Source organism: Corythoichthys intestinalis, chromosome 3, assembly GCF_030265065.1.
Source record: "Corythoichthys intestinalis isolate RoL2023-P3 chromosome 3, ASM3026506v1, whole genome shotgun sequence".
In the NCBI taxonomy this organism is placed as follows: Eukaryota; Metazoa; Chordata; class Actinopteri; order Syngnathiformes; family Syngnathidae; genus Corythoichthys; species Corythoichthys intestinalis.
The window spans coordinates 40,931,637-40,944,635 of NC_080397.1; the positions used below are offsets into that span (position 1 = coordinate 40,931,637).

The window sequence follows — 12,999 nt, forward strand, 5'->3', positions numbered from 1 at the left end:
AGATTTAAGAAAAATGATCAGATTAAGATGTTATACTGTGAATTTGCATTGTGAAAGTTAGTATATATCACTACAGATTTATTATGCATTAATCGTTTAGCCTATCAATTAATTTGGTTCTTATTGGTGAGAAATATAGCCCTGACCACCGTTCACTCAATGTTTTTGGTCTTATTATGTTCCGTCCCCAGCAAAAAGGGTACATGTAAGTAATGCTGTTATATCGTCCGTACCAATATTGAGAGCAAACCTACGCGCTTGCCTTGTTCTTCTGTTCAAGCAAATACACTAATACAATGGAATGGAAAGAGGCAGCTTGGTCTCAGATCCTACAGGCCTTTATAATAATGCTTATCTGCATTGTAAGTAATGTCAGTGTACCCTTTGTTTGTGATGCAGACAAGCACAAGTTGCATGTACAAACCCGATACCTACCATACAGCAGCTGGCTGCCAGTTCCAAGAGACGCTGAGGACAGTCGGTCACCAGTTCTTTAAATGCAGTCTTATCCAACCCATAGTCCTAAAAAGTAAATGTGCATTTTAAGAGATTTTGAAATTGTGGCAACTTCACCAGATCCAACATGTATCATTCAATAGCAGCCACAACGAGAGGCCATTTCTAAAGGTTTGCCTTAACAAAGATCATGTCGAAAAGTAATATCAGCTTTGCTTGACATTGTCAAAGAAGTCTATACATATGGCGGAAAACACAGACAAGACTGAAAAAGCAGTTTCTGCTCTTGCACCGCTCTTTAAAATAAACTGCTGTATTTTAAGCCAAAAGAAATGTTGTGTTTGATAGAACAATATGTCTATATGCTGCCATAGCAGATTCATGGTGCATTAAGCCCCCGAACTATTTTTAATTTGTCCGTTATACACTGGAAACCCCCGTTTACAGATGTCACGCAACCTCTTTTGTTTCAACTCAACAATAAAAAGAAGGTAAGTAATTATATTTATTATTCAAAATGTCATTTTTAGCTTAGAATGATTAATTGATGTCAAATATTCCGTTACAAAAAAAAAAAAAAAAACAACTTAAAAAAATTATTCACTCGCATATTTTAAACTTTTAAACAAATTACATCACAATGAAAAAAATGCTGTCTGTAAATAAGTCACGAATATCTACCTCATAACTATCGCTTAATTGTATTTTTTTTCTGTTACTGTTGCATTTTCCCCGATATATTAGATGATAAATAATCGATCCAAACAAAGAAAAATTGGAAAAAAAAAAGTTTAAAAGGGTAAATATAAGAAAAAGAACATCTCGACCACTCCTTGATGTCTGCAATTTCTGCATCGCGACCCTTGTTATATTACCATGTTTCATCCATAAAATCCCCCCAAAATCCGGCTGTGGCCATTCACAGCTGTGTCTTGACACTCGGTGATGCATGCTACATGGAGTTTTGGGATCGAAACAAGGTAAGTACGCGATAATATCTCGTTAAAGTCATGGCGTCTGTAATTCTGCTCTCCTGTGCTCTCACCTCCAGATAGGGTTTAGCTGTTTAAAAAAACTTAAAAAAAAAAAAAAAAAAAAAATGCCCTCCTCTTCAAATTTTTTTACCCCAGAAAATTGAGACTTTAAGCTTTCCAAAGATGTATCACACATGCATATCAGACAATTTTGAAATTTGGCCAAATTGGGGGTCTCGGAGCTGAACTTCAAGTCACCTGAGTGTTTCCCGCCATATACATATACAAGTGTACACATACATTATACTGAATGGGTAAATTTATCAAAACTTTGACCAAGGTTTTGACCAAGGGTGAACTGTATAAAGTTATATTGTAGGATAAACAATTTTATACATACTAACACCACCACTTGTAAACTCTAAAAAGCCTAAATTTAGGTTAACCAATTTAAACTACAGATCTTTCAGCTTGTTTTACTACCTTATCTGTACAAATAATAATGAGTGACACTGCAAAATGAAACCTACCTGTGTTCTGGGCAGTATCTCAGGGTCAGCAGGGATCCTAGCCAGGATTTCACAAAGCACAATTCCAAACGAGAAAACATCTACCTAAGAGAGGTAAGATTACAACAACAAAAAAACACATCTATGTGATATGAGTTTGATTTCATGTCCTGCATCGAGTAGTGCAGTATATTGAGAAATAGAGCTTTCTCACAACCTGTGAATAAACACCCTAGGTTTTTTTAAAAAGGTACAGTTAGTCCCCGGGTTACGACTTACCTGACTTACATGATTTCGACTTTACGACGCCGAAGTCTCATCGGGCATTTGGGCTTCAGTCGTTTCTTTTTGGGTTTTTTCAGTCACGTAACAGTGTAGTGTGTGTTTGAGCTCTGTATTTTCAGTCAAGTTTCCCTGCAAGTATTTGTTTCGCCAATAAAAGAAGCTCTTGTCTCACTAAGGTTAATTGAAAATTATGCAACTTTTTTTTTTTTTTTGTAGCGTGCATTGTGTTTGTTTTCCTGTCATCATTGTACAATTCTTGGGACTATATTGTTAATAATAATTTGTTTACAAATTAAAGTGGTGAAATTTATAAGTTTAATAATACTGAGCGCACACCCAATCAGGTCATTTTCTGTTTCTACTAAGGAAGTAGAGTCTGATGCAGCAAGCAACGTTGTAGCATTAGCAGCTCAACATCACCTAAGTGGCTGGAATCAAGCTCTAAATAAGCTTCATAAGTCACATCAACCAACCTGTTTGTTCACTAGCAGGCCAAATTGTTCTACGGTGTGTCTGTGGTTTAAAAGTAAAACTACAGCGAACATCAGTGAAACAAGAACTCTTGTCTCCCCCACTTGTGAACAATTTACCTTTTTCACCATCCACCAGCATTGATGGTAAGTACAGTATCTTATTTTTACTTTATTTTATTGATACGACGTATAATATATGTTTTTTGGACAGTTATTTAGCGATTTATGGGGTATCTAGGGATAGTTAAAGGGTTACTTCTGACTTACGCGGAAATTCGGGTTACGTTGCCAGCGTAGGAATTCGATCGTAACCTGGGGATGACCTGTTTTCATCTCGTATTAAAACATCCTGAAGTATTTCTCAAATAATATGACAAATGTCCATTTTATTTTATTATATTTAAGAGCGTCTGATACCTTGCGGTCATACGGCTCCCCTCGGAGCATCTCCGGGGCCATCCAAAAAGCAGACCCAACCAGGGAGAGTTTGCGGCCCGGGTCTTTGACTGGCAGTTCCACCACCTCTCTAGCAAGACCGAAGTCTGTCACTAGGGCCTCTCGACCTCGGGATGTTATACGGATCAGACAATTCTGCAAAGAAACAATATTATAACATTCAACCAGCAGAGGGCAGAGTATTACAGGCATTCAGTCAAACAATTATTCTTTCAATGAGTCCTGATATTTGAGTGTATATCTGTTCAGTGTTCCCTAGCATAAAGTGATCACTTTTTTGGCCATCCAAATAGCTTCTGCTTTCATGTAAGTCTGGTGTCAGCACGTTTCCTGCCCTCTAAATAATTCACTTGCAGGTGAGGAGAGCCTCAGAAAAAGGAGAACAAAGACTGCCTCACACATCACATGCGGAACACTGACCGACATACAGGGTGATCGATCGCTGCCAGGCTAGCACATCCAAGCCAAAATGGATTAAACGACTCGACTCGAGTTATTGTATAAAAGTAACTACAGTCCAAAAAAACAAACAAAAAAAAACAAAACAAAACACTGTGATCTGTATTTTGCAAATTTAAACAAAAACACTGACTATAATAGATATAAATAATGTGGTAAGTGGTAACTGAACATAATGTGGTAACTGAACTGTTTGTTCATATAATTTGAAATATGATTTTTGACAAGATAATAATCTATGAACAGTGTTGCTATTTTTACTGTAAAAAAGTAATTAATTACAGTTACAAATTACTTCGCCCAAAATGTAATTGCGTTAGGAACTCAGTTACTTCAACGTAAGAGTAATTACTTACTCGGCATAGTAAGTGACGTTACTTTCCATGTTCTACACGTTATTACATGATCCATTCTGTAACGTCTTTCACATCAAATATGTTTATAGTAACTGATTGAATTGAACTCTTTTACCCCCCCCCCTCCCAAAAAAAAAAACATAGGTCACCCTTTTTACATTTTTTTTTTAAATTTCACCTACAGTGGGGCAAATAAGTATTTAGTCAACCACTAATTGTGCAAGTTCTCCCACTTGAAAATATTAGGCCTGTAATTTTCAACATAAGTAAACCTCAACCATGAGAGACAGAATGTGGAAAAAAAAAAACACAGAAAATCCCATTGTTTGATTTTTAAAGAATTTATATGCAAATCATGGTGGAAAAGAAGTATTTGGTCTATACCAAAAGTTCATCTCAATACTTTGTTATGTACCCTTTGTTGGCAATAACGGAGGCCAAACGTTTTCGGTAACTCTTCACAAGCTTTTCACACACTGTTGCTGGTATTTTGGCCCATTCATCCATGCAGAATTGCAGATCTCCTCTAGAGTAGTGATGTTTTGGGGCTGTCGTTGGGCAACACGGACTTTCAACTCCCTTCTCACCCCGTGGTGTCAAAATGATAACAAGAACGGGGAGCAAAAATCCCAGAACCACACGGGGGGACCTAGTGAATGTCCTACAGAGAGCTGGGACCACAGTAACAAAGGCTACTATCAGTAACACAATGCGCCGCCAGGGACTCAAATCCTGCACTGCCAGACGTGTCCCTCTGCTGAAGAAAGTACATGTCCAGGCCAGGAGAGCATTTGGATGATCCAGAAGAGAACTGGGACAATGTGTTATGGTCAGATGAAATCAAAATAGAACTTTTTGGTAGAAACACAGGTTCTCTTGTTTGGAGGAAAAATAATACTGAATTGCACCATATCCAATGTGAAGCATGGGGGTGGAAACATCATGATTTGGGGCTGTGTTTCTGCAAAGGGACCAGGACGACTGATCTGTGTAAAGGAAAGAATGAATGGGGCCATGTATTGAGAGATTTTGAATTAAAATCTCCTTCCATCAGCAAGGGCATTGAAGATGAGACGTGGCTGGGTCTTTTAGCAAGGCAATGATCCCAAACACACAGCCAGGGCAACAAAGGAGTGGCTTCGTAAGAAGCATTTCAAGGTCCTGGAGTGGCCTAGCCAGTCTCCAGGTCTCAACCCCATAGAAAATCTGCGGAGGGAGTTGAAAGTCCGTGTTGCCCAACAACAGCCCCAAAACATCACTGCTGTAGAGGAGATCCGCATGGAGGAATGGGCCAAAATACCAGCAACAGTGTGTGAAAAGCTTGTGAAGAGTTACAGAAAACGTTTGGCCTCTGTTATTGCCAACAAAGGGTACATGACAAAGTATTGAGGTGAACCTTTGGTATTGACCAAATACTTATTTTCCACTATGATTTGCAAATAAATTCTTTAAAAATCAAACAATGATTTTCTGTTCTTTTTCCTCATTCTGTCTCTCATGGTTGAGGTTTAACCATGTTGACAATTACAGGCCTCCCTAATATTTTCAAGTGGGAGAACTTGCACAATTAGTGGTTGACTAAATACTTATTTGCCCCACACTATATAAGAGTGTAATGGTATACAAACTTTAACTTTCAAACATTGTGAGAAAAAAGCGTTTTTCCTGTTGTACTGAACCGTGACTTGTGTGTACTATCACACCCCTAATATACTGTATACAGATATATTTTTCAATAAGCAGGTCTTGAATCTCTTCTATCTGTGCTCTAATTGTTTTGATTAAAAAAAAAAAAAATACACATGGTTAATGGATACGTCATTCAAGAAAAGTTTAGGGCAAGTGACTATTTTTGGTAATAAAAAAACAAAAAACAAATTATATTATAGTGTAGCATCTACAAGGACAACGCCCACTTGGTGATGATAATGCATAGAGAACAGGAAAACAGACCATTATTTTCAATTAATTGTACCCACCTGAACGCCACTAACTGTATGTAAAAAGTTTCCCAAGCGCTTAACATGACGCTCGCCACGCTAAATGCTTATGCTAGCGAGAACGCGAATGCTATACTACACATACTACCTAGCATCGCGTTTGCAACGGCTTCACAACCTCTTTCCCCACCTACCCTCTCCCTTTCTACTCTCTCCGTGTATTCAGACATTTCTCGCATCATTCAACCAAGGTAGTAACGCATAGTAACGCACTCCTTTACATCCTCAGTAACGGTAACGGCGTTGCAAAGATGGAAAAAGTAATTAATTAGATTACTCACTACTGACAAAAATAATGCCAGTAGTAATGCTGTTATACTCTAACGCCGTAGATAACAACACTGTCTATGAATGTGAAAAATTTCCAAATGTGCAAAATTTGTGCGTAATTGTCTTTATTAGAACTTAATGACAAAAAACTGGTCCGAGCCACTTGTGCTCAAATCTGGGTGAATGTAGCCCTTGATCAAGGATTAGTTTAACACCCCGATCTGGTCCAAAGAATGATATTGTCTACTTACAAGTTGCAAATATACTATAGTGTAGATTGACTTGTGTAAACTTTCCATTGACTATAGACCCTACCCACCGACGTCATAAAACCACGTGCTTGCTGTGTGGTTCCGCCCACTTGTCCGTCATTTTGTCTCTGTATTAGCATTGTTTTCAATTGATCGAGGAATTTAAAATGCATTTCATGGAAGACCCGGTGCTTTCTGATGCCGTAAACTCACTGGATGTGTTGCATAAAAGGCGTTATGTGGAAAAGCTTCGTTCTATACAGTCGCCAGATCCATATTTGATGCCTAAATCGATGATTTTTGACCGGCTGCCTTCGCCGCCTCTGCCTGACCCTGATATTTACAACTATCTTGTCCACACAAAATCAGCCTATTCTCACGAAAGTTTGAAAAATGCTACGTTGCTGGTTGGGTGAAACAGGTCCTCGTACACGAAAATTCGGCAGGAATCTTGTGCTCGGAAGGTGAGTTACGAAATTTTCAATTCAAAATCTTTTGTTCTTGCTAACATCCACTGTCAAGTCTAATGTATTTCATGTCATTTGTCAATGGAGCTAGGGCTTTTAATGTTTATATGGATTAGCGATAGCACTCTCAATACATACATACGTGTATGTTGTCGGCGATTAGCCTAGCAATGATCTTAATTGTGGTTGTCAGCCCAAAACCCTCTAAATATATATTAAATGCATCTTACCAGATATAAAATGACTACTACATAATCTGTGGTAATCGTTTGGAGCCCAGTTTTCTCGTCGAATTGCAGCAGCCCATCTCGCTCTCTCCTCTCCGTGTCTCTCGGAATCCGGTAGAACTTCAAGTCTCTCCGTCTATCTTCTCTGTTATTGCAACCTACCGCCACACACGCCTTCACCATTTTGATTATTAATGTTAACGAGCAGAAAAACACGCCGTAAATAGGAGGAATGTACGTAGCCGTAACAGGTCAACACGATGTGTTGACGGACAAGTGGGCGGCACCAGTCAGGAGAGCGGAGTTGTGACGTCACGTGGGTAGGGTCTATACAGTTACTTTAGGATTTGAATTTCTGTCACATACTGGCCAACCTAAAGTACCGGTATTTATTTTGTGAAGGAGATGTATCAAAAGTAAAATCCATTTTATATGTACATTACGGTACATGTTTTTTTGGGGGATGTTTAATCTCATATTGTATAAATATGTCACCATTCCAAAGGTATTTTAGACCAAGTGGCTATTTTAAGTTGCTCTTGGGAACGGACAACAGACTTTCGTTTTGAATTTAGCCCAAATAAGTATATTAACAATATGGTAAACCAAAGTGGAAAACATTTGCAAAGATAACGAATTGGAAGTAGGAAAGCACAATTAAGCACTAACGTAAGTGTCTCAAGTCAGCCCAAATTGTAGAAAGTCAACTCATATACAGTAGTATGAAAAAGTATCTGAACCTTTCGGAATTTCTCACATTTCTGCATAAAATCACCATCAAATGTGACTTGACCTTTGTCAAAATCACAAAGATGAAAAACCAGTGTCTGCTTTATCTTAAAACCACCCAAACATCTATAGGTTTTCATATTTTAGTGAGGATAGTATGCAAACAATGACAGAAGCGGGAAAAATATGTAAGCGAAGCATCACATTTAATATTTTGTGGCCCACCCTTTGGCAGCAATAACTTCAACCAGACGCTTCCTGTAGCTGCAGATCAGTCTGGCACATCAATAAGGACTAATCTTGGCCCATTCTTCTCTACAAAACTGCTGTAGTTCAGATTCCTGGGACTAATGGCATGAATTGCTGTCTTTAGGTCATGCCACAGCATCTCGATGAGGTTCAAGTCTGGACTTTGACTTGGCCACCCCAGAACGTGTATTTTGTTCTTCTGAAACCATTCTGAAGTTGATTTACTTCTGTGTTTTGGATCATTGACTTGTTGCAGTATCCATCCTCTTTTTAGCTTTAACTGTCTGACAGACAGTCTCAGATTTTCCTGTAAAACATCCTGATAAACTTTTGAATCATTCTTCCATTAATTACTGCAAGTTGTCCAGGCCCTGAGGCAGCAAAACAGCCCCATATAATGATGCTCCCTCCACCCCGCTTTACGGTGGGGATGAGGTGTTGATGTTGGTGAGCTGTTCCATTTGTGTGTTACCGCCAAACCATTCAACTTTGGTTTGATCAGTCCACAAAATATTTTGCCAAAACTTCTGTGAAGTGTCTAAGTGCCATTTTGCGAACATTAAACGAGCAACAATGTTTTTTTAAATTATTTTTTTAAAGCAGTGGTTTCCTCCGTGCAGTCCTCCCATGAACACAATTCTTGGCCATAGTTTTACATATAGTTGATGCGTGCACAGAGATATTGGACTGTGCCAGTGATTTCTGTAAGTCTTTAGCAGACACTCTAGGGTTCTTTTTTACCTTTCTGAGTATTCTGCGCTGAACTCTTGTCGTCACCTTAGGCGGACGGCCACTCCTTGGGAGAGAAGCAACAGTGCCAAGCTGTATTTGTAGACAACGCCTCTGACTGTGTATTGATTAACATCCAGACTTTTAGAGATGTTTTTGTATTCTTTACCAGCTTTATACAAATCAACAATCCTTGATTGCAGGTATTCAGACAGCCCTTTTGAGAGAGCCAAGACAATGTTTCTCCTCAAAACAATTCTTTTACCAGGTTTGTGTTTTATAGTGGGCAGGGTAGCTTTAAACCACTCATCAGTGATTGGGCACACACCTGACTTAAATTGTTTGGTAAAAATTGGTTTCAATTGCTCTTTAAGTCTCCTTAGGCAGAGGGTTTGTTTACTGATTTTTTTCCCCCTTCTGTCAGCGTTTGCATGCTATCCTCACTAAAATATGAACCTATAAATGTTTGGGTGGTAAAGTTTTCTGAATTATTTTAGAGGGTTTGTGTGCTTAAATGCAGACGCAAGAAGTACAAAGTTATTGTGGTAGTATTTTTGCATCATTAAACATCCTTTCGTTTAAAAAGTGGACCCAATTCTTAACTAAAAAAAAGTTAATATTTTGTATCATGTGATTGCAACTAAATGCTACAAGATTTTCTCCATTTCCTCTCGCCCTTTAATTGATTTCATAAACATGAGTAAATGATATGAAAGTCACAAATGGAAAAATTAACTTGAAGTCACTTTTCTTATTTGTCCAATGGGACTTAAGACTCAATTGTCCTAATTGCAAATAGATATGGTTGTTGCTCTCTCCAATAATGTGATCTATCTGAAGTTTTTAGTTGTGACCACATAACCAGCAAATTAAAATCCATTAGAGATGGAAGGAAAGGTTTTGAATGCCATACTAGACAGGTGGTGAATAAATAAGATTATCTTACTTTTGAGTTAAGATCTCTATGGTAAATATTCTTGTAATGCAGGTAGATCATTCCTCTGCTGATATCACAGGCCAGGTCCACCTTCTCCTTCCAGCATAGTGGAACTTCTTTTTTGGCCAGCAGCTCCTCAAGACAGCCACCATTCACGTACTAATGCAGGTTAAAAATGCAAATTTATCACTGGCGCTTTAGTTGGCAAGTTTACAAGACTACACTTAACAAATAAATCCAACACTTTTTTGCTCCCACTTGGATCAGTTAACCAAGACTTTTTCCCCAAAACAAAAGGCCTATTTACCCCAAACTGATATAGTTATACTGTACTGTTGGGACCTCTTACACCATGTTAGGCTCTTTCTCTGGGAGTGATCAGTTTTAATTTCCTGCAGTCCAGGATCAGATTGCCAAGGTCCTCACCTTTAGTTAACACGTAGGTCACATCTCTTTGCCATAATGCACTTGCCTTTAAATTCTAACCAAGCCTACCAAGTAAGTAAAAAAAAGCTGGACCCACCTCTAAAATCGGATAGAGCTTGTCTTCTTTAACACATATTCCCAGATACCTAGAAAATAGACAACATTCATGTATTCTTATTTTCTCTGTACATGTTGCAGTACAGTGTAAATAGCAAGCAAGGGTACAACAATTTAAATGCCACAAATTGAAAATATATTTGTAATAGGTCCAATTTTGCTGCATTGTGTTCAGTATAGAAGATTAGATTTTCACTGATCAACGTAACTTTTAATAAATTTAATTTAATAATCTTTCTTTTTTTACATAGTGAACACATATACCAAATGACCAGGGCACTCTATATCAAGTATTAATGAATGCATCCTCTTTGTTCTAATTTTTGGGGTGATTAGGTGGTGAGTGACTATTAAATTCAACTTTACTCATATAGTGCTTTCACAACAGCCATTGCTGTGCCAAAGTGCCAATCCTTTTTGCTGCTGTTGAAACCACAAAACATCAGTACCAAATACATGATTTACATTTAATGTGCACCCTTGCAAAAGCATTGTATTGGGGGCAACTCTTCTACCAAAGAGTGAAGTGCGAAAGGCTATAACTGTTACCTGACAATATTGGGATGGGATAGTTTCTGAAGAAGGCTGATTTCACGTACAATGCTGTCTTGGTCCACGTCATTTTTGTATATCTTCACCACCATGATCTTGCGGCTAGTAGTATGTACCACCTGAAGAAAGAGGTGATGCATTTTAGTTGTACTAATAGCTGCGGTTGTTGTTGCAATATTAAGAAATAATAAGCTCTTAGAACCCTAGGACAAGTAGTTATTCAAATGAATACTAACATTTTTCTGATGTCATTGTTATATACAGTGGGGCAAATACGTATTTAGTCAACCACCAATTGTGCAAGTTCTCCTACTTGAAAAGATTAGAGAGGCCTGTAATTGTCAACATGGGTAAACTTCAACCATGAGAGAAAGAATGTGGAAAAAGAACAGAAAATCACATTGTTTGATTTTTAAAGAATTTCTTTCCAAAATTAGAGTGGAAAATAAGTATTTGGTCACCTACAAACAAGCAAGATTTCTGGCTGTCAAAGAGGTCTAACTTCTTCTAATGAGGTCGAACGAGGCTCCACTCGTTACCTGTATTAATGGCACCTGTCCTAACTCATTATCGGTATAAAAGACACGTGTCCACAACTTCAGTCAGTCACACTCCAAACTCCACTATGGCCAAGACCAAAGAGCTGTCGAAGGACACCAGAGACAAAATTGTAGACCTGCACCTGGCTGGGAAGACTGAATCTACAATAGGTAAAAGGCTTGGTGTAAAGAAATCAACTGTGCTCCATGCAAGATCTCACCCCGTGGCGTCAAAATGATAACAAGAACGGTGAGCAAAAATCCCAGAAACCACACGGGGAGACCTAGTGAATGACCTACAGAGAGCTGGGACCACAGTAAAAAAGGCTACTATCAGTAACACAATGCGCCGCCAGGGACTCAAATCCTGCACTGCCAGACGTGTCCCTCTGCTGAAGAAAGTACTTGTCCAGGCCCGTGTGCGGTTCGCTAGAGAGCATTTGGATGATCCAGAAGAGGACTGGGAGAATGTGTTATGGTCAGATGAAACCAAAATAGAACTTTTTGGTAGAAATACAGGTTCTCGTGTTTGGAGGAGAAAGAATACTGAATTGCATCCGAAGAACACCATACCCACTGTGAAGCATGGGGGTGGGAACATCATGCTTTGGGGCTGTTTTTCTGCAAAGGGACCAGGACGACTGATCTGTGTAAAGGAAAGAATGAATGGGGCCATGTATCGAGAGATTTTGATTGAAAATCTCCTTCCATCAGCAAGGGCATTGAAGATGAGATGTGGCTGGGTCTTTCAGCATGACAATGATCCCATACACACAGCCATGGCAACAAAGTAGTGGCTTCGTAAGAAGCCTTTCGAGGTCCTGGAGTGGCCTAGCCAGTCTCCAGATCTCAACCCCATAGAAAATCTGTGGAGGGAGTTGAAAGTCCGTGTTGCCCAACGACAGCCCCAAAATATCACTGCTCTAGAGGGGATCTGCATGGAGGAATGGGCCAAAATACCAGGAACAGTGTGTGAAAAGCTTGTGAAGAGTTACAGAAATTGTTTGGCCTCCGTTATTGCCAACAAAGGGTAAATAACAAAGTATTGAGATGAACTTTTAGTATTGACCAAATACTTATTTTCCACCATTATTTGCAAATAAATTCTTTAAAAATCAAACAATGTTATTTTCTGTTATTTTTTCCACATTCTATCGCTCATGGTTAAGGTTTACCCATGTTGACAATTACAGGCCTCTCTAATATTTTCAAGTAGGAGAACTTGCACAATTAGTGATTGACTAAATGCCTATTTGCTCCACTGTATTTCTGGGCTGCTCAAATAAGCATTTAAAGGGCAAGATCATGATCAAGTGCAAGGATGACACAGTTCCAAATCGCCCAACTCAAAATGTGAAACAGCCTTCGTCTGCGTCACCAAAAAAGGTAAAGTAACTTTAAATTTTGTGTGACTATTTTATTTTGCATCTTTATACCAGTTTTTGAGTCTAAAATGTTTTCCCAAAGAAGACACTAAATCCAATCCAATAGCTCAAAGTGTCAGCCTGCAGCCTGCTGGCCCTAGCATTCAAACGCAT

General features: G+C 38.7%; 1 protein-coding gene across 2 annotated transcripts in view; it reads right to left on the reverse strand.

The window, feature by feature from the left end:
- The window catches only part of zgc:162952 (PKc_LIMK_like_unk domain-containing protein), a 39,925-nt gene that overhangs the window by 3,754 nt on the left and 23,172 nt on the right, over positions 1-12,999 (reverse strand). For both annotated transcript variants that reach the window (XM_057832073.1, XM_057832074.1), the window contains 6 exons: positions 10,920-11,041; positions 10,351-10,399; positions 9,837-9,986; positions 3,115-3,288; positions 1,961-2,044; positions 436-522 (listed from right to left, as the gene is read on the reverse strand). In XM_057832073.1, the coding sequence (XP_057688056.1) occupies positions 436-522; positions 1,961-2,044; positions 3,115-3,288; positions 9,837-9,986; positions 10,351-10,399; positions 10,920-11,041 (666 nt within the window). The remainder of the gene's footprint in view (positions 1-435; positions 523-1,960; positions 2,045-3,114; positions 3,289-9,836; positions 9,987-10,350; positions 10,400-10,919; positions 11,042-12,999) is intronic.